Raw genomic sequence first — 19,841 nt, forward strand, 5'->3', positions numbered from 1 at the left:
ACAATTTTTGCGGGAACATCGTTGGACACGTTCACGCCGAGTCTTGCCATTTTAGCTTTCTCGCTGTTGGCGGTGATTATAGTCACCCGACGCCTGGCACTACTTGATTTGTACATTACATATTATTGTATTATATGTTATGATTATACGTATTGCAGCTAGTATAAGGAATTAATAAATTACAATACGCCACTGGTTATTAACACTAGAATTACCAAGCACTTAAACTGACTTTTCCAAATTTCTTTGTAAAACTTATAACTGTGTATTTATTAAGATTTCAATTGGTTTATATTTCAGTGTAGGTATTACTAAATCAGCTTCTTTAACCATTTTTCAGAGAAGCATCTGTACCTTCTCAGTAATTGTATAAAAAGAAATCAAGAATAGTTCATTCTGACCCATCTGGTAGTTCTAGTGTTAAAGTTACGCTCGTAAACAAGTGTCTCTCCACGTTGGGAGTGCACCATACTCTGATAGCACATTCGCGAGTAAGACTATCGTAGTGAAAGGGTTAATTGCCAGACGAACGCTCGCGCTTGATCTTTTGATTCTTACATGTAATCGTGTCTTATTATGAAGAATAATCGTTAACACCTGAGGAAGAACGTTTGATCCTTAAATGAGAATGCGGTAATCTGCGTTAACTGGAACCTTTCTTTTTAGCAATGATAAAGAATATGTTAAACTATATGCATTGTGATCTGCTAGGTCGAAAGTCGTCGCGACTACCGTTATTAATAATCGGCCAGTCATTTTTCTGGTAAAAGCTGGAGAGACCGGCCAATTTTAGCCACGGATATTCATCCGAGGTGCAACATCGGCCTGGTCACGCATCCTCAGCGAGTCTCGCAGCTGCCAGAAAGGCAGAAAGATGTTGAATGACCTGTCAACATATTTGCCGTAGTGACAACACCCTCGAGCGAAGCTGTCCCGAACGATGGGAGAAGGGGGAGGAAACGTCTACAATGACACCCCTTCGTTCCGCACTCATTAGGGCAAATTCCTCGGTGCGTTTCACGCGTGCCTACCAGCCGAATGTAAATTTAAACTTCCCCGATCGTTCTTTCTTTCGTCGCACACCGGAAAAAATCGTCGTCTGCCAGTTAACGTTTCCCGTGGAAAGAACGGAACATCCGATCGCGACCGTTAACGATGTTTCCATAAATCAACCGTGTTAACGCCATAATTAAGCCTGTTGGAGCCGGAACTAATTAACACCGTCGGTGGATGTTAAGTATCATGCTAAGTAGATTTTTAACTGGAAGAATAATACAATTGCCTATTCTCTCTGCTTTTCATTTCATTCCTCAACTATGTTGTCCATGGAGTTTTTTATGATCTTTGATATCGACTGACAAAACTGATGAGAAGGTATATTGGAATTAACACGTTGACTGCCACGAAGAACTCCAGCATCACTTATTTTTTCGTAGCACAATTAAACAGGAAAAATCAGTATTTGCATCGTAATTCTTATGTGACAGTATTACCTAGTTATTTACACTTTTGAACATTTACATTCGACGTTTGTTATCTTATAAATTAGAATTGTTTTCATTTCATTTAGAAGATTCCGGTCATCGATGACCACCGTGGCAGTCAACGTGTTAAGCTACATTGTTACCTTGTTGGAATGAATTCACCGTTATTTCTGTACGATATCTACTCAATGAAAATTCAAGATCCAAGTATTTGAGGATCGAGATCGGTGCCTGAACCCGTTCAACTAAAAATACAGTATATTATAGAAGTATCGATGCGCAATGCAATCTCTACACCCTTTCCCATTCTATTGCGTACTGCAAAAATAGAAGACAGAGTTTCGTTGGACTAACAACGGTACACACCGCCAGCTGCGGCCACATGGCATTCTTTCTGTGATCTTGCTCTAAGAGCTCGTTAATACGATCCGCTCGGATGTTGCCAACGCACAGTTAATATTAGTTTCGAGTATGTTTTCTTAACGTATGAGTGTTCTTTCAGAAGACCGGCTCTTAAGTGCCGCGGCCCGCCGTGCGTTATGTCCCACCCTTGTTTTGCCTGAAAATCTATATACTCGGAGCGGAAGCGTCCGGTTTATATTACTCTTTCACGGAACCGTCGAAGAAGATCTACCTTGGACCACCATCGTTATTTATTCACCGAGAACTCTGTTCGTCTCAAAGGTTTCAGCGTCGCGGCGAGTCGCACGGATCCTCTATCGAAGATTACAAATGGCCGCGAATGTTATAGCGGTTCCTCGATCCTCGAGAATTAATCAGATCAACGCAAAGAAACAACTAAAATTCTTCTACACGTGTACAATGATGAACAGTACAACGATTATAGAAATACAATAGCGTTGTAATTTCTGGTCTTAAAAATTCCTCGAACATAACAAGATCATTTTAACCGACGAATCAATGAATTCCGCATGGTCTCGCTGGCGCAAGTGCTTCGGTTTACCGTGAAGCATGAAGCACGATAAATCTCGTCCCCTTTCACGTCGAAACGACTACCAGCGCGTCGGATCCGCCTGCGGAAGATCGATACGTTTCCGTCACGGGGGCCGGTAATCAAAGAAATCGCTCGCTTAACGAAGATCTTCACCTTTTTTCACGAGGATGATACAACGCTATGAAAACAAGAAGATCAAGAGAGCTCTGGTTCTTCTCGATTGGCTTTCAGTCCACGAGGGTGGCGGCGTTTCTTCGGGTACGGAGCCAATCCCGGGCTGTTTCTTCTCTAAAAATACACTTTGAATCGGTAGGAGGAGATGAGGATGACACCTCCTTCACGCCAGGAAAAAGATTCCTCTAAGTATATAACTCATTCGACAGTGCACTCGCTGCAGCGGCCGCTTCGACGTGCGGAAAGCTGAACAGCAATTTCGGAGAGTGTTATCTTTGGCGAACCAGTAGGACTTACGTGCAGTATTCTACGCGTTGGTTTCACTGCGTATCTTCTTCAGAGAGATTTACAATTATCTACGCGTGGAATCAATGTTTCAACGGTGAAGTGACCAGTCAGTGCAAAGATGGAATACAGCACTATATTCTTTGTTACGTCAACTCCGATGAGTTTAACGAATTGAAGCAGCACCATTGACAACGGACGGACTACTCTAGGAGAATTGTAAAATTCAGGACGCCCGTAGTTCGTTGATAATTAACAAACAGTTCAAAGGATAATATTGCTCGAGGAATACTATAAGATGAAGACGGAGAACGGCGGTTCCGGTCAAATGAACTCCAATATGGAACAACGTCTAAGGAGTCCAAAGTGTGCTAGATGTCGAAACCACGGCGTGATTTCCGGTCTGAAAGGCCACAAACGGTCGTGCGCGTGGAAGGATTGCCGTTGCCCCTGTTGTTTGCTCGTGGTGGAAAGACAACGCGTGATGGCAGCGCAGGTCGCGCTGAGAAGACAACAGCAGGCCCAAGGGAATTATTTTGGTGAAAACGTCCCGGCGATGTGTCACACGCCCCTAGATGCTTCCGCTTCACCGTATCTATTGAAAACCGAGCAGAATCCTGTTTGCCGCAGAACAAAGAACTTTCAGCGTCATCATTTGCATTTCACGCAGACCAGCATTAGCGTGACACAAGGATTTTACGGATTAAAGGCGATTCACGGTTTACCTACGGCATGTTAGTATTCGTTTAAATTGTAAACAATAGAGAAGCTGATTGAAGATGTTCCGTTAGCAACCTTATACCTTTCATTATTCAGTTTCACCTTGAATTCAATTGAAGTTAACTACGCGTTGACCAGTAATCCCTTTGTTCTAATTTCTATCCTTTGTATTAATAAGGGACAGAATGTAAAGCACTCTTTTATACAAATTTATAGAAATTTATACAAATTTGCAGTCCAGAACGAATGGAAATGCTGAAAGATTGAAAAATATAATTTATACGGACGTTTAATAGTACTGTACTATTTTTGTGAAGTAGGAATAATTTATTATTTCAGTTACCGCAGACACGCCTTTGTTGAATGGTTTGTCCCATGATCAGCAGAACTCTGAAGCACCTAAGAAATTAAAATCTGTTCCAACCACATATTCTGCGATTCCGTGGTTCGAAAATGTTTCAGAGCCGCGGAAGATTAAGAAGAATTTTAATAACTTCACTTCCGCCGTCACGGATCTCAGCGATATCTCTACGGCCACCGCTGAATCTTGCCTGGAGAAGAAATCAACAATTTCGTTTAGCGTAGAATCTATCATCGGAACAAAGTGATATGAAACGACTGATTTATTTTTAGCTGAAGATCGCACGTCATTATTGTAAATAGAACTCACCTTTCTGATTTATCTAAGCTTAATTACTTATATAGAATAAACCAAAGCATGAACAATTTTTTAAGAGTTGTCTTTTTAAGTCTGCAGTGCTTCTATTATTGCATATCACGTTTAAGTTAGACAATTGCTAATGCATTACATATATTTAAAATACATTATTGTACATTAACATCGCGATAAACTTATTTACTGCATAATTGTGTAATATTGTATAAAAACTGAAGCATTATACGTTATTGTTATCGTTGAAAAATCTTTAAACGCATTAAACATATTTAAATAACAAATATACAGATACAACATACCCTGTAGTCAGTGTAAAAATAAACTAAATAAATGTGAACACATATTAAGGACTGTGTGTTATTACGTTATATATTTACACTACTTTAACCGAGAAAATGAAGTCTAACGGAGCATCATTTGTCACTTTCAAGTGTTTCGCTACAACGTTTCATGTACGCGTCCATTTCGGAAAAATCGTATAAAGTAGTGTGAATTATATCGCACAAAATACTTGGCCATTTATTTTCAAGTAACTGTAACTTCTGTATTGCATCTACAGTGAGATTAATTAAACTTAACAGATGCAATTTCCCTCTATGTCTCCAAATAAGATCTTCCTGAAATCAAAACAATGGATTCTTTGAGAAAACAATGTGAAAATTAGGTTTCCTGTTAACTTATTATAGAAAATTATATTGCTTTTCAGTACCTGTGTTACGCTTCCTTTTTTCCATTGTAACGCCTCTTTGGCGACAACGCTTCTAAGAGCTGGATCACTGTTGAGTAAAAATTGTTTGGCAGTAATTTGTTCTCCGTTTTGTCTTTGCACTTTCTCTAAACGAAGTCTCTGTAATAAAGGTTGCAATAGTGATTCTGGCAGTGAACGCATCACGATATCAACAAGACCAGCATATTCCTTATTTGCTAACTCAATTTCCTCATTTGTAATCTAAATGTAACATTTAAAAAAACTAGTAAATATTTTTAATAAATACTCTTCTACTTCATCTCTCATGAAGTAAAGAAATATTTACTTCTTTTCCATTAATAACTTTGAGTCCCCAATGTGCTAAACGAAATATAGCATACATTTTCCAGTCCTTTGATATAATTGGATTCCCGATTTCTATATGAATGCTTGTTAATCCCTGTACTTCAGCTAAAGCATTGAGTTGTCCAAGGTAACTGATGTTAGTTTCTTTAAACATAAAGTGTTCTATGTTTGGAAATCTATTTTTTACTTTACACAAAACTTTGGCCACATCATTGAACTGTACATAATTGAATTTAACTACATTAACATCTTGAGCTTTTGAACAATCCCATGGCTTGTCAATAAAACGTAATGCACCTTGACCATAAACATTTAAGCATCTGCCAACAATTTCTATTAAATAATCTCCTCCTATGAAATATTGATAAAATCTATTAATGGAATTATAATTAGTAATATATTGCTAAATATATACCTTGTTCTCTTTCTTTTGGTGGATTTTGCAACGGTGGCGGACTCGATGGTGTTAAAGCTCTATATTTAGCTCTAGCTGTTGCTGCTCTATTACTTTTGTAAGTTACTATTTTCTTTACCTGAGCACTCTTTATTCTTATCTTATCTTTTTCTGAATTTTTACACTTCAATAATATATTCTTAGCAGCAGATGATGTACTGGAATCACTCAGTACTGACTTACAACTATCTATGCTATTGGTTTTGGAACTTAATGAAAAATAGCCAGAGGAACCAACGCTTGATTTGGATTGACCATCATTTGTACCATGCTGATCATGAAGTTTTATATTTTGAGATAATTGTGTCAAATCTTCATCATTTAATACTTGGGTATCATTGATGGCAGTTGATGTAGTTGAAGAAATATTTATAGGATTAAATACTTTCTCAGTATTAAATTTACTAACATCTCGGGGAGAAATGTAATTGCTAGAATTTAAAAGATGAGATTTCAGGCAACTCTTTAAGTTTTCATGGCTCTCTAAACTTTCTGAGTCACTGTTTGACTCGCTTTCAGCATTAATCATAGTCTTTGGTTTTGTTGAGCTCTTACTATTTTTATCGGTTTTTTCATCAAATTTATTGTTAATTAAATTATCTACAATAGAACCTAAAATAGGAGGTAATTTAAATTCTAATGGATATGTTTTAGTTGTATCCTTTAGTCTAAATAAATTATCACTAGAGTTACTTCTTTTTCTAATATTTATTTTTGTAGCTTCTATATTTTCATTTATTGAAGTCAAACTTCCAAAGCCTTTTGACTTTGTTTTCTCTAGATTCTTAGGTTTTAATGTATTAAACTTATTTGATTTCTGAACTTGTACCAAACCAATATTATTGTTTCGAATATTGTTTCCATTATTATCTGTAGAGGATTTAGAATGACATCTGAGAAGTTCCCAATTTATTTTAGCATTTGATATAATCTCTTCTCTGCGAACATTCATACAGACTTGTGCACTGAGATTTAAAAAAGTAGAACTACTTTGTTCTTTAGTTGTTCTCCAGGCCATGGCAACTCTTCGAATTTGTTCGGTAACTGGCATAGTAGATAAGAATTGTAAATTTGATAAATATGACACAAGGAAAGAAATATAGTCTCCATTCAAAGTCACAGGGTTGCCATCTATTGTTATTTCTCTAAGTTGTAATGCCTTTGCTAGACATCCCATGTCCTCAATTCTAAAACAATATCGAATAAACAAAAAGTACTATATAATAGTTCCTTTAGATTACCCATGTAAGCACATGAATACTTACTTCTGAATATTATTATTACTTAAATATAACTTTTGTAATTGTGGTGTTTCACCAAAACCTAATAATCTCTTGATTTTGTTACGTCTGAGATTTAACTCTTTAAGTGATGTTAAACCTTGAAAATCATGGTAACCTATCGCTTTAATATTATTTCCAGCTAAGTTAAGTACTTTTAAGGATGCAAGATTTTCCAAGTCCGATACTTGTAGTATTTGATTTCCATGAAGGTCCAAAACTTCTAATTTAGAAAGCTGTTTTAAACCCTCAATTCTTTTTATCCTATTCTTTCCAATTAATAACACTCTTAGATTTTCTAACATGTCAAAATTACAAATTTTTTCAATTTGATTATCATATAAATCAAGAAATACTAATTTTATTAAGTGAGAAAAATTGCAGTTCTCAATCTTTGTAAGTAGATTATGCTGGAGAGACAATAAACGTAAACGTGGTTCTGCAACTATATTTGGAAATGTAGTAAGACCTCTTCTATCAAGGCATATCCTATCAGGACTTCTTTCTTTCTCTGCAACTGTTCTTGTTGCAACCATAGTCTTTCCTTCGCTTGTCCATTGCAGTGCGACTGTATTAGAACCTTCAACTTTAGCATTCTCTGTATTAAATGGAGAATCTGCTAGACTGCATATAAGATTTATAAAAGGGTTGTGTGATTTAGTAATTATACAATGTATTAATTTGCATATTTTACTTGTACCTAAATGAATTATAATACCGTTTAGATAGTTTTGGTGGAATAGGTGCTCCAGGTAAGATTGGTAAAGCAGGTGCTATAGTCAAGAATTGATTACCTTCTTGAACATTTGCCTTACAAGTAGATTCTGTTGATATACTTTTTATGCCTTTTATATCAAAGGCTACCGTTTTTATCTATAATACTCAACAGTACGTTCAGTTCAATGAATACCGAGTACGGGTTTGTATATTTTATAAAAATAGTTGAACTTACCCGCGTAGTTTTATCGTTGCTTATTGGCATTACATAACCGAAACATAAAAATATGATTAATATATTAGGCCACAAATTCCTAAATCTAATTTTAATCACTTAAATAATGCTGATACATTGTGGATCTTAAATTTTTGGTTAAACTTCGATTAATAAAGTTTAATATGGAACGTACTTTATTGTTTGTCACTGCGCATTTGCAGCTACGCCGTTGTCAACGTTTAAATCTACCGCGTTGAATGGGACGTTACATCACAGACTATGTTCTGTATTTGTGACAACAAATTCGTATATGAAAAGTAATTGTCATAATTAAGTGATACAATAACTAATATTATTTTGTGTTAAGAACACATATTTAATATTCTATAAAAATAGTACACATCTGTATTATATATAAAACATTTATGAGTTAAAAGTTATTTATTCCAGAACAATGTCTTTTCTTTCGACTTTGCGATTATTACAAATCAGAGAACGCTTTATAACTCCTGTACATTATGCGATACAAGTAAAACATTATGCAGGTAAAATATTTTTCATCAAATTATTTTGTTTCCACCAAATAGTATATTTCATTTTATCTACACAAAGGTTATGTTACACACTACTAAAAAGTAAAAATTACGACTATTAGATATTAACAAATATTTTACAAGGAAACGAATATCTAATGCAAAATGTTCTTATTTACTAGTTGTTGCACCCAAAAAACAAAAAAAGATGGTAAAAATTGAAAAGGTTGAACTACCGGTTGAAAAGGATGTTAATAAATTATTGACCTACGTATGTGGAACAAACATTTACAAGGAAGGAGAAGATGTAACACTGAAGCCTGATTCTGAATATCCTGATTGGTTATGGGAAATTAGAACTGAACCATACGAACTCTCAGAGTTGGATCCGAATACGAAAGTATATTGGAGATATGTGAGAAGAGCAGCTCTAAGAAGAAAGAATAGATACGCAGAGTACTATGGACTACATTAAATTTTAATTAGATATATTAAAAAGTTATAAACATATTGATTTTAGATTACACATATGTAGATACGTAATATTATATTTAACTATGGCCAATCTATTGATAAGGATATATTTTGTATATTCTGTATTTTAATTAATAATATATCTATAATGTTGCTCTTCTTTAACCAATGTTAATGTATTTTACTTATACTATTCAGGAATCATTTATTACCACACTTTATTATTTCCAATACACTTACCATAATTAATCTTCTTTTCCAATGAAAAGTAAGGAATGAAACATCTGTTTAGTATGTCAATATTGTATCAAATGATTCAATTATGATTGTTCAATGACACGAGACATAAAAAGGAAAAGGTCGCGAAAAACGTGGGATCTGTTTACAAAAAGTAACATTTGTTGCAAAGATAATTCGTAATTCGTTTATCAATTGTTATGTCTAATTCACAATTGCAATCAGAATAATCGCAACGATTCTGGAAACGATGTCAGACTTTTAATTATTCGTTAAGCGTTGTTTCTGCGTTGATTTCGTTACCTTCCTGCAATCAATGTCAGTTGGTTGTTATCAATGATGTGGTTACTTTGTCATGGGAAATTTCAATTTTGGGTGAAATGACGACGAATGCGGTCGTGTATCATCCGCTTTCATTATCTGTTCGTGCTGATAAAAGGGTTTGCGATAAATCGATATATTTTAGAGGTAAAATATAAAGAGTCGCCCAAGAGGATCGTGGTGCAGTACATCCGAGAAACTCTTTAACGAGGACGCATCGTTCGTGATTTCCTGTAAGTATAATACTTTCACGCTTTAATCTTTCCCTTCGCTCGCACCGGAGGAAACACTATGAAATGCACCTGTAACGATACAAAAATTTGAAGACTTATGGCGAAAAGTAAACGACACCGGTGCTATTCGTTAATTTCCATTGCGTGCATAATAAGATTCACGATTCTTGGGGAGGTCATTATTTCACCTTGATTCGTACGTCAAACGAATAAACGACGCCGGTCGATCTCTATCTTCATTACTGGGAACTTAATCGTTTACCGTGTAAGAGAAGCAATCCCCTATAATCTCTTCTTTTTTTCTTAGTAATCAAACAGCGGTTTATCGACCAGGTTGATTCAGCTATGTTAGACGAGGTGTGCGGTAATATTCGTAATGTTTCCACATGAGCACAAGTGTCATGGGCACTCGGTGTGTGTCTAAATAGTATCACTGATAAAATTCTTTCATTATCCGTTAAACATGATAACGGATTAATTTTCAACACACCTACAATTTTCGTGTCAATATAAGGGAGGCCGAATAATTTTCATCGTATTAGAATTACAACACGCGACGAGCATCGAAGTTGAGCAATCAAGGTGATAGTGTATTACTTTCAATCAAGAATCTTCAATCACTTTTTTTTTGGACACATCTCGACCTGTAACCGCGCTCATTTTCTTTCTCGATTGAAGTTCAAGTGTAAGACTAAGGTACAGTCATCTAAGTCACTTGATTTAATAATCCGCGTAGAAAATCGTATCAATTAAGATCCCATTGCCCCTATTGTATATTATAATACCGTCGATAGATAAGGCATTGAAAAATGTTAAATCCTTCGATTCCAGATGTTCAAGGTAGCGTTCTTGGTCGCTTGCATGGCGCTGGCCGCCACTAGTGTCCAAGCTGACAGTAAGTATTAGATCCTTATTATAACGATAATCCTAAGAAGAGCATTACGATCGCGTAATCTTATAATCGATGCTATCTACGCTCGGTCTTGATAACCATTGTTCCATTTGAAAAGAATCCGTACCGCGTGTCGCAGAATACTAACACTAGACCTTCGTTTTCTAGAGAAGATCGTCTGCTACTTCGGTAGCTGGGCGGTTTACCGGCCAGGCAATGGAAAGGTCGACGTCAACGACATCGATCCCCGCCTCTGCACGCACATGATTTACAGTTTCATTGGCATTAATACGGATGGCAGCATCAGGATAATAGATCCATGGGCCGATCTGTCAGACGGCGGTGGCAAGAACGGTTTCGGCAAGTTCGTCAGCCTCAGCAAGCAGAGCTCGAATACCAAAGCGATGGTCGCGATCGGAGGATGGAACGAAGGATCCAGCAAATTCTCCCAGGTGGTCGGCAACCCTGGCACGCGGTTTCGGTTCGTCCAGAACGCGGTGAATTTCTTGAGACAGTACAATTTCAATGGTCTGGACATCGACTGGGAGTACCCTAATCAGCGTGGCGGTCAGCCGGCCGATCGCCAGAACTTCGTGGCTCTGCTGAGGGAGCTTAAAGAGGCTTTCAGCAAATACGGTTATATTCTCAGCGTCGCTGTAGGCGCCACCGAGAAATCCGCTTCACTGTCTTATATCATTAACCAGGTGGTGAGCAACGTTGACTTCGTAAATCTGATGACGTACGACATGAACGGCGCGTGGAACAATTTCGCTGGATTTAACGCACCCTTGTACGCTTCGAGCCGCGAGCAAGGGGAGCAGGCTAAACTGAATGTGGTGAGTGGACGCGTTTCTTTAACCGTTAGAAAGACTTTTAATATTAATTATAAAACATGTTATTGATATTTCATTAGAAAATGAGGAATATATGAAACGTTTAGAGAGGCATTTAGTAGTAAATAGTGCACCCCTAATTTGCACTTGATATTATTGACATTTAATATAATGAGTCCTTTCTTCTTTAATTCTTTCTTTATACTCGTAGAATATATATCAAGTTCAATGTCTGTAGCTATCCCCCAGTTTATAAAAAACATACAAACATTTTAAAACAAAGGCTAAACATTTTCTGGAGCAACACTCCTACTAATTTCAGCTATGTGCCACCACTGATAACATCGCCATCCGAAGGTTAACCCCTTGGCGCACTATCTACTTCCGTTACTAAGCTCGTGTAATATTTTACTATCGACAATTTGGAAGAAATGCAACAAAATGTTCCATTCTACTTCAAGTGGAAATTTCATTTGAAGATGATACATTGATTATAGCAAAATAGTTGTTTGCTTCGATCCGTGGGTAATGAACAAACATTGACTGTCGTTAAATTAGTCTAGAAACCTTCATCACGAGTCCCACTCGTCATTGTATGGCAAAGGTTAAAACGAGTATTCTTGTGGTAAATCCCGACGCTGAACGTTCGTTTATAATTCCAGGACTCTTCCGTCCGCTATTGGCTTTCGCATGGTGCTCCAGCCGATAAGCTGATCCTTGGTATTCCTTCCTACGGGAGGGCCTTCACTCTGGCAAATCCCAATAACAACGACGTTGGCGCACCGACTACTGGTCCCGCAGCAGCTGGACCTTATACCGGAGAAGCGGGCATGCTCGGTTACAACGAGATCTGCGAGTATCTACGTCAAGGAGGCTGGAACGTTCGCAGGGAATCACAGCAACACGTGCCATACGCTGTTAAAGGCAACCAGTGGATTGGATACGATGATGTTCAGTAAGTGATAGTTTCTTTAGTAACAATGGAAAAGATGGAAACGGAAAATGAGAATACAGAAGATGAGTAAGAACAAATATAAATCTCTGTGGATGAGATGCAAACAATTGCAGTCTCGACTTTTCTGAATCGCTTTTGGCACACAAGTACCATACGGATCTCCATTTTAGCGGTTCAAAAGTTGCGAATATTATATTCAAGGTGTTACGACAATTATTTGCATGCTGATCTATTACGTTCAATTTCCAGATCTGTCCGCGAGAAATGTGAGTATGCCAACCGGATGGGTCTCGGAGGTGGCATGATGTGGAGCGTCGAAACAGACGATTTCCGTGGTACCTGCGGACAGAAATACCCTCTTCTGAACGTCATGAACAGCGTTTTGAGAGGCGGTGCACCAGCTCCTGGCCCAAACCCGCCACCGTCATGGAAACCAACCACACCCCCATCTGCACCACCAACAAGACCAACCCCACCGTCGACATCCATTTGTAATAAGGAAGGATACGTCCGAGATCCACAAGATTGCTCCACTTTTTACTATTGTCAAAATGTAAATGGGCAATACACAAAGTACACATACCACTGTCCGGCTGGTCTCGCCTTCGACCCCAAAATAAACGGCTGCAATTACAGAGAAAATGTCGCAGGCTGTTAAGATATGCACATACGTATCATGTAATTTGAACAATATCTTAATAAAAATATGATTATTGTATAAATTTTCAAGCTGTTTTATCATTACCAGATTTTAATCTTTAAGTTATTTCTTTGGAAACTCTGTTTCTATTAAATTAAGGTCGATTCTAAAGAGAAAGGGAATTTTTTATATTAGTTAGAGCGCAGGTATAATTAGTTAAAACGAGCCTAGACTTGCGTTTCACAGTATATTTCATTTTTAAGTATTCTGCAGACATTATTAGTATTGTAGGGATTGTTTTACTGTACATCGGTTAAGATAATGATAACCCCTTGTGTTTCCGATATAGGTGATTTTTATTTTTAAAAAATATGATAGAAATATGATTCTCTGGTTTCAATTCGCGGACTCTATAACTCTATTCTACTCGCTATTCTCTCTCTCTAAACTTGCTACCCCTCCCTCTCTCTCTCTCTCTCTCTCTCTCTCTCTCTAAATTTGTTAACTCTCTTTATAAACACACTAACTCCCTCTCTAAACTCTCTATGCACACACATACACAGAGAAACACGGATTCATACCCATACGGACTTCGCGGCTGTCGCACTTTGTCATAATTTGGGCTATTATCTCCTCCTCGGATCAGTCACCCGCCGGTTGTTTACTTATTGATCATTTTTTTCGCTCGTTTTAGGTCGCTCGCCTATCGTTTGTTGCTTCTTCGGTCATTGCCCTATTACTAAAAACCTAGAGCCCTATTTTTTTTACGCGGGCAAATGACCGCGGCAGCCTTCGCACGGTTCGTCACTCCTGATCTTATAGTTTCCATGATACGAAAAACGCTTGTCCCACGATATTCACGTCATTTGTTCATTATACTGTTACAAGAAAATAAATATTATGCTTATTGCGTCTTGCGTGCTGATTTTTTAATAGGACCTTCATACATCAGTCCAGCTCCGCTTTTACGTGTTAGGAACTTACCATGTTTAGAGAAGGTTTCAAAGGAAATTTTTAAATCGTACAATATCTTGTGCAAATATTATTAGAAGACTATTAAATCTACTGCTCACATTAGTATAAGTCAGCTGTTTCGACAGGTGTACTTTCGAACATTGTAAAAATACGTGTACGGGAAGGGGCGTGAAACATATATTAGCGTACATATTATGTAATCGTTTTAATAGAGCATTTGATTGTTTGAGTAAAACGAAATATAAGATCGTTTAATCGAATGAATAACAAATCGCTGTTGGGAAAGGGACAATATAACTTAATACTTTCTTACGAATGCTTTGTCTATGAAATTAGGACGCGTGACACTTTAGAGAATAGCAATAACCTGATTATTAATCAGCTAGGTATATATAATTTTTAATACACATACTGGCACCCCGCGGTTGTTCTGAAAAACAAAGTTTCACATCTGTTTAGTTAGGTAATTCTATTTGCTCAAAATAGCATCGCGATAAGAACGGCTTTAGTAACACTAATTTTATTTACTGTGCTGATACATTTAAATGGGGAAGAAACTACCTAATGTAGAATATAAATACGAGCAATTTAGTAAAAAGTTTCAGTGTCGTTTAACAGTTGATGCATTGTACGTCTTGATAAAATTCTTAATACTGAACAGTTCTTTTGCTTTCTAAACCTTTTTAAATTTTCATGCGCCCACATTAAAATTCCTTTTGCCACATTTTTCATAGAAATCTTCAATTTTTCCGCACTTAATAACTGCACTTATAGCGTCTATAAATTTTAGTAATAAGAAAGAAAAATGATATTCTTACAGATGCATACGAAGATAGTTGTTCTTGCCCTCTTCTTGGCTATCGCCACTTCGGCATACGCGCAGAGTAAGTATGCCAAGTTCATCAAGCCCAACAAATGCATCTAGAAAATTAACGACGAAGAATTTAACACAATACTTACACCGTTCATTATATTCGTAAAACAGTTTGAATAATTCAGAAAACGGTACAATACAATAAAAATTCAACACACTCGAATCCCTTTTTACCATTCGTGTACCATTCATTCCAGAGAAAATCGTCTGTTACTATGAGAGCTGGGCAAAGTACAATGATGGTACAGACAAATATCCAATCACCTCCATCCCAGCGCATCACTGCACGCACGTGATCTACGCGTTCATCGGCATCAACGAAGACGGTAGCATTAAGCTGCTCGACGACGAGTCTGATTTTAAGATTTTCAGCCAGCATGTGAAGGGTCGCGGCTCTAAGGCGATGGTCTCTGTCGGCGGTGCGTCCGAGAAATCAAGGAAGTTCTCCGACATGGTTGCAACCAGAGAGGTGCGCGAGACGTTCGTGAGACATGCAGTCGAGTTCCTGCAGAGGCACAACCTCGACGGGCTAGATGTTGATTGGGAGTACCCTAACCAACTGGGCGGTAACCCGGCCGACAAGGAGAACTTCGTTCGCTTGCTGAAAGAGCTAAAAGACGCGTTCTCGAGTCATGGATATCTCCTGAGCGCCGCCGTTGGCGCCGAGGAAGACTCTGCCTCCAGGTCTTATCTGATCCCAAAGATCTCGAAGTTGTTAGACTTCATCAACGTCATGACCTACGACTTCAACGGTTACGAGAACGGTCACACCGGTATGAACTCTCCCTTATACGCGTCCGTTAGGGACTCGAAGGATAGTTACACCCGACAACTCAACATTGTACGTATGAACCACCTTTTTTTAGTATAGAAGCTGATCTCAGTTTGAGAACGAGCTTGTCTCTTATAAAGGAACGATATTGTCTTGAAAATTCACTTTGCGGTCGTTAGGACCAATTCTTTATCGATTTCGTTGTAGCTGTATATTGAGAATTTTCGGTAATTTAATTGTTATTTTGGAAGAACGTGAAGATTCAAATGAATTTTGCTGAAGATACTTCTGTCCGTTTCAGAGAGCTAGTGTCCAATACTGGCTTGACCAAGGCGCTCCAGCTGAGAAGATTATCGTTGGTGTGCCATTCTACGGAATAACGTTTACTTTAAGAAATAACAACGAACATGGTGCTCATGCTCCTACCACTGGACCTGGAATAGATAGCGGCAACATCGGTTACAATGATCTGTGCGTACGTTTGAAGGAAGGTGGATGGACCATTGTCTGGACTAACAAGCAACGTGTACCGTACGCGTATAAGGGTAACCAATGGGTCAGCTACGATAATCCCCGGTACGTGTTCATATCTAATATTGAAATTTTGAACTTTTATTTGTATAGTTAATAGAATATATGAAAAAAATATATGTACAATACAATATATAAAAAACGATTACATGTAATATATATGTATTGGATTCAGAGAAATATAATTATTGATATTTAAATGTTCATATTGGAAATCTTTTACTTTTGTTTATAGGTCTATCAGAGAAAAGGCTGAATTCGTCAAATCCCACGGACTCGGTGGTGTGATGATTTGGAGCATCGATACCGACGACTTCCAAGGTAGATGCGGCCGAAAGAATCCACTTTTCCATGCCATCAATGAAATTTTGAGTAATTGTAAGCACTAAAAAACATTACGTCGAATGTGAAGTTAAATTGAGTTGAAACTTAGTGGCAGAATATGGCTAATAATTTCTGTTTGCAGAAATCGAATTGGACCACCTGGATGGATCGATGGTGACGTTCCTGCGTGATGTAATCAAACACAGATGGCTACAATTCTAATTTATTTACAACTGCTCTCCATTAACTATATTTGTGTTGTCCTGTTAATTTACTTCGTACACCAAAAAAGTGAATAAATGAATATACATGTGTATAAAACATATTTTTTTCTTTTGTGAAGTCCCACTTATTTAATCGGAGATATTAAAATAATATATATTAATTACTAAGTTATAAAGTTTGGAATGTAAATCAATTGAAATTCGTGGTTAATTTCCATACAATTAATATTGCGGTATATCTATATAATTTAATAGCATTATTAACGTAATAATATTGAATAAGAATATGCTAAAAAATAATATATATATAGCATAATATTTTCAAGGAGTCTAAGTACCGCATGAGAATTAGAAATTGCAAGGTTTAGAGTTCATTAATTTCAACCTTGCTAAAGGCAACCGTTCGTACATTACTGTGTAACGTCACTCTTCACGTGTTGATATATTATCTGTTATGTAAATATACAAGGAGTTCGGTTACACATTACGATGTTATATTTTTAGGTAGCAATTACATAGTAAAATGAAATGAAAATCAAAACTGTCGAAATTACAAGTTATTAACCCTTTTCACTCGAAAGGTTTTTACTAGAAATATTAAATATTTTCAGATGAGATACAGACGATGTTCTTTAAAACTACTTAATGAGAAAACATATATAAATTAAGAAGAAAAGTCACTTTATTTCAACATTCCATATATTGATGCATAATATAAAGCTTAATATTATATATAAAACTTTATAATTTTGCAAATCAAATCAAGTAGTAACTGAGAATCATCTCTTGAGTGCAAAGGATTAAGAATGAAATGTTTCAATCCTTATATCAAGTTATTTGAATATCTTGTAGCCCGAGTCACATTGTTATCTTTTTTGTTATAATATTATTCTAATATTCATATCATTTGTACATTGTATGACTATCATAAGGAATGTAAACACTACATAAAAATTATAAATTAGTGTCAAAATAACTTCTTCTTTTACTTGTAAAAATTGTACTAATAAGAATTTTTACAGTTATAATCAACCAAATGAAAATAGATTAATAATTTTTATTAATAAGTATTTAAAATCATTCTATACAAAGTTTTAGTTTGTACAAATATATCTACTGGTATTCTAATCTCTTTATTATATTGTACATTTTACGAATTCATATTTTCCGCCATTAGGCGGAAGTCGTTCGGGATCTACTAATGATTCTCGTAGTACTACTGCGAAAACATCGCGCCGCCTTCGTTCCGCTTCCTTTTCACGACGTGCTTTCCAAAATGCAGAAGGTGAGTTTTTCATGCAGCGACTCAATTGCATGACTCTTATTTTGCAAAAGAATTATATTAATAGAGAATAATAAACGACCGCTCGTGTTGCAGAAACAAAAGGAACCGATCCAGTCCGTGCAAGTCTTCGGACGCAAAGTGAGTGTAACTGCCAAGTAATAAGTAGGGTTATGTTTGCGCGTGTTTCTATTTAATCGGACACATTTGTATTTACAGAAAAGCGCAACTGCGGTTGCATATTGTAAACGAGGACGTGGGAACCTCCGCGTAAATGGACGTCCTTTGGAATTAGTCGAGCCGCGCGTTCTTCAGTATAAATTACAGGAACCCATTTTACTGCTTGGCAAAGTGAGTAGTGCTTTATAATGTGCTTATCCCTGTCAAGCTCGAAGCCACTTACTATTTTGTTTTTCAATTACATACGAATAATCCTTAATTTTTTTAACATTGATCCATGATGTTACTTTATTCCGAATATGATTGTTCCTGAATAAACAAAAGATTACTGAGAATTTGTATTATACGTTTCTATGTATAAAATATTTTTAGACAAAACTGTAGTTATCGAGACACTTTTTTTCGTATAGGAAAAATTTGCTGGAGTTGATATCAGGGTCAGAGTAAATGGCGGTGGACATGTTGCACAAATCTATGCTATCCGTCAAGCTATTTCCAAAGCTTTGGTTGCATATTACCAAAAGTGTAAGTATAGCCGAATAATTTCTAATAAATATGTTAGAATAATGCTAATAGTATTAACAATAATGTAAGTGTATTTAACAACTTATTATTTGGTTTTAGATGTTGATGAAGCTAGTAAAAAGGAAGTAAAAGATATTCTTATTCAGTATGACCGTACCCTCTTGGTAGCTGATCCAAGGCGATGCGAACCGAAGAAGTTTGGTGGTCCAGGTGCGAGAGCACGGTACCAGAAATCTTACCGTTAATTTCTGTACATTTCACACTACACTTTATTCATATTATTGAATAAAAAATTTGAAAACCGATTTTTAAAGCAATTTCTCTCAACTAAACTCCATATTGTTTTAATTTAATTTTATTGATTAAAGGATATTAACTGAATCTATTTCCTCTATCAATACATATAAAAAAACAATTGTATTTAAGTACTTTATGCTACGTTTCTTGTATATAATTAGTAGTAGTCAAAAGGTTTTATGCTGATATGTCACAATTGTTGAATGCAGATTTAAGTCCAATTAAAAAATTCAATGTTCATTTGAATATAACAATTAGTAATTACGAATTATATCTATAAAGAATACTTCAATGGATACTTGAATCTTACACAGTACACCTTTGGTTAGTATTTTATAATTAATTAAATGTTTAAATTGATTTTAAAGCGTGCACTTAATATACATTACACGTTATATTAAGGTCGTTCACCGACTATGCACAGCCTACAGGTACATACATATTTTAAGTTTGTAGATAATCTAAACTAGTTTCATTCAGTTTATGCTAGATGGCGTATCTACCCCAATCCATTTATTTGTCGGTAATACATGTTTACTAGTTTGAAATTTTCGGTACGGATGGCGCCACTAACTTAAAGTTCAAGGTGTAAAAATAATTCTTGCCAACATTTGCACTGCAAGTAAGAAGCGAAACGGCAAGATTCATCTACCTGTGCATAGAAATTCTTAACTTCATTGAAATCTCGTGTACATTTATGTATATATATATATATATATATAT

The 19,841-nt window shown here is 36.4% G+C and overlaps 6 protein-coding genes and 1 long non-coding RNA gene across 12 annotated transcripts; 5 read left to right on the plus strand and 2 right to left on the minus strand.

The window, feature by feature from the left end:
* The first annotated feature begins 3,196 nt into the window (after positions 1-3,196).
* Positions 3,197-4,226, plus strand: LOC116431708 (uncharacterized). Its single transcript, XM_031987514.2, has 2 exons — positions 3,197-3,632; positions 3,958-4,226. Exons 1-2 carry the CDS (start codon positions 3,197-3,199, stop codon positions 4,224-4,226), a joined length of 705 nt encoding a protein of 234 aa, XP_031843374.1.
* A 480-nt stretch (positions 4,227-4,706) lies between these two features.
* Positions 4,707-8,184, minus strand: LOC116431698 (uncharacterized). Of its 4 annotated transcripts, none has more exons than XM_031987482.2 (7): positions 8,035-8,184; positions 7,801-7,955; positions 7,068-7,706; positions 5,764-6,989; positions 5,329-5,699; positions 5,004-5,243; positions 4,707-4,911 (listed from the first exon to the last, which is right to left on the minus strand). In XM_031987482.2, exons 1-7 carry the CDS (start codon positions 8,062-8,064, stop codon positions 4,708-4,710), a joined length of 2,865 nt encoding a protein of 954 aa, XP_031843342.1. In that variant the 5' UTR covers positions 8,065-8,184; the 3' UTR covers position 4,707. The 4 variants fall into 4 exon arrangements, with proteins under 4 accessions (XP_031843342.1, XP_076226127.1, XP_031843341.1 ...); XM_076370012.1 differs by having other exon boundaries at positions 5,329-5,492; positions 7,783-7,955; XM_031987481.2 differs by having other exon boundaries at positions 7,783-7,955.
* A 226-nt stretch (positions 8,185-8,410) lies between these two features.
* Positions 8,411-9,188, plus strand: mRpL54 (mitochondrial ribosomal protein L54). Its single transcript, XM_031987518.2, has 2 exons — positions 8,411-8,561; positions 8,732-9,188. Exons 1-2 carry the CDS (start codon positions 8,471-8,473, stop codon positions 9,022-9,024), a joined length of 384 nt encoding a protein of 127 aa, XP_031843378.1. The 5' UTR covers positions 8,411-8,470; the 3' UTR covers positions 9,025-9,188.
* On the minus strand, positions 8,863-10,879 carry LOC143174806 (uncharacterized). Its single transcript, XR_012999172.1, has 2 exons — positions 10,003-10,879; positions 8,863-9,883 (listed from the first exon to the last, which is right to left on the minus strand). It is a non-coding gene; the product is annotated as an uncharacterized LOC143174806 (long non-coding RNA).
* Positions 9,541-13,184, plus strand: LOC143174805 (chitinase-3-like protein 1). 3 transcript variants are annotated; one of them, XM_076370015.1, is made up of 5 exons: positions 9,541-9,814; positions 10,646-10,709; positions 10,875-11,542; positions 12,202-12,494; positions 12,744-13,183. In XM_076370015.1, exons 2-5 carry the CDS (start codon positions 10,646-10,648, stop codon positions 13,150-13,152), a joined length of 1,434 nt encoding a protein of 477 aa, XP_076226130.1. In that variant the 5' UTR covers positions 9,541-9,814; the 3' UTR covers positions 13,153-13,183. The 3 variants fall into 3 exon arrangements, with proteins under 3 accessions (XP_076226130.1, XP_076226131.1, XP_076226132.1); XM_076370016.1 differs by lacking the exon at positions 9,541-9,814 and adding an exon at positions 10,114-10,510 and having other exon boundaries at positions 12,744-13,184; XM_076370017.1 differs by lacking the exon at positions 9,541-9,814 and adding an exon at positions 10,114-10,396 and having other exon boundaries at positions 12,744-13,184.
* A 1,507-nt stretch (positions 13,185-14,691) lies between these two features.
* Positions 14,692-16,931, plus strand: LOC116431685 (endochitinase-like). Its single transcript, XM_076369892.1, has 6 exons — positions 14,692-14,737; positions 14,930-14,993; positions 15,181-15,824; positions 16,057-16,331; positions 16,522-16,664; positions 16,753-16,931. Coding segments are annotated over exons 2-6 (1,128 nt in total). The 5' UTR covers positions 14,692-14,737; the 3' UTR covers positions 16,755-16,931.
* A 1,082-nt stretch (positions 16,932-18,013) lies between these two features.
* RpS16 (ribosomal protein S16) lies at positions 18,014-19,126 on the plus strand. Its single transcript, XM_031987464.1, has 5 exons — positions 18,014-18,119; positions 18,213-18,257; positions 18,336-18,467; positions 18,707-18,821; positions 18,921-19,126. The coding sequence occupies exons 1-5, from the start codon at positions 18,036-18,038 to the stop codon at positions 19,064-19,066; spliced, it is 522 nt and encodes a 173-aa protein (XP_031843324.1). The 5' UTR covers positions 18,014-18,035; the 3' UTR covers positions 19,067-19,126.
* The last annotated feature ends 715 nt before the right edge of the window (positions 19,127-19,841 follow it).

The sequence above is a fragment of the Nomia melanderi genome, chromosome 8 (assembly GCF_051020985.1).
Source record: "Nomia melanderi isolate GNS246 chromosome 8, iyNomMela1, whole genome shotgun sequence".
NCBI lineage: Eukaryota > Metazoa > Arthropoda > Insecta > Hymenoptera > Halictidae > Nomia > Nomia melanderi.

What these genes read in the sequence shown, in the direction of transcription:
- mRpL54 (XM_031987518.2), top strand. Translation starts at nt 8,471, where the DNA reads ATGTCTTTTCTTTCGACTTTGCGATTATTACAAATCAGAGAACGCTTT. An exon ending in ACAAGTAAAACATTATGCAG is followed by an intron (nt 8,562 to 8,731) that starts GTAAAATATTTT and finishes CTTATTTACTAG; the next exon opens with TTGTTGCACCCAAAAAACAA.
- RpS16 (XM_031987464.1), top strand. Translation starts at nt 18,036, where the DNA reads ATGATTCTCGTAGTACTACTGCGAAAACATCGCGCCGCCTTCGTTCCG. An exon ending in CCATTTTACTGCTTGGCAAA is followed by an intron (nt 18,468 to 18,706) that starts GTGAGTAGTGCT and finishes TTTTTCGTATAG; the next exon opens with GAAAAATTTGCTGGAGTTGA. An exon ending in GGTTGCATATTACCAAAAGT is followed by an intron (nt 18,822 to 18,920) that starts GTAAGTATAGCC and finishes ATTTGGTTTTAG; the next exon opens with ATGTTGATGAAGCTAGTAAA.
- LOC116431708 (XM_031987514.2), top strand. Translation starts at nt 3,197, where the DNA reads ATGAAGACGGAGAACGGCGGTTCCGGTCAAATGAACTCCAATATGGAA. An exon ending in TCACGGTTTACCTACGGCAT is followed by an intron (nt 3,633 to 3,957) that starts GTTAGTATTCGT and finishes TTATTATTTCAG; the next exon opens with TTACCGCAGACACGCCTTTG.
- LOC116431685 (XM_076369892.1), top strand. Translation starts at nt 14,930, where the DNA reads ATGCATACGAAGATAGTTGTTCTTGCCCTCTTCTTGGCTATCGCCACT. An exon ending in ACACCCGACAACTCAACATT is followed by an intron (nt 15,825 to 16,056) that starts GTACGTATGAAC and finishes TGTCCGTTTCAG; the next exon opens with AGAGCTAGTGTCCAATACTG. An exon ending in GTCAGCTACGATAATCCCCG is followed by an intron (nt 16,332 to 16,521) that starts GTACGTGTTCAT and finishes TTTTGTTTATAG; the next exon opens with GTCTATCAGAGAAAAGGCTG.
- LOC143174805 (XM_076370015.1), top strand. Translation starts at nt 10,646, where the DNA reads ATGTTCAAGGTAGCGTTCTTGGTCGCTTGCATGGCGCTGGCCGCCACT. An exon ending in CACTAGTGTCCAAGCTGACA is followed by an intron (nt 10,710 to 10,874) that starts GTAAGTATTAGA and finishes TTCGTTTTCTAG; the next exon opens with AGAAGATCGTCTGCTACTTC. An exon ending in ATTGGATACGATGATGTTCA is followed by an intron (nt 12,495 to 12,743) that starts GTAAGTGATAGT and finishes TTCAATTTCCAG; the next exon opens with ATCTGTCCGCGAGAAATGTG.
- LOC116431698 (XM_031987481.2), bottom strand. Translation starts at nt 8,064, where the DNA reads ATGCCAATAAGCAACGATAAAACTACGCGG. An exon ending in GCAACGATAAAACTACGCGG is followed by an intron (nt 7,956 to 8,034) that starts GTAAGTTCAACT and finishes TGAGTATTATAG; the next exon opens with ATAAAAACGGTAGCCTTTGA. An exon ending in ACCAAAAGAAAGAGAACAAG is followed by an intron (nt 5,700 to 5,763) that starts GTATATATTTAG and finishes AATATTTCATAG; the next exon opens with GAGGAGATTATTTAATAGAA.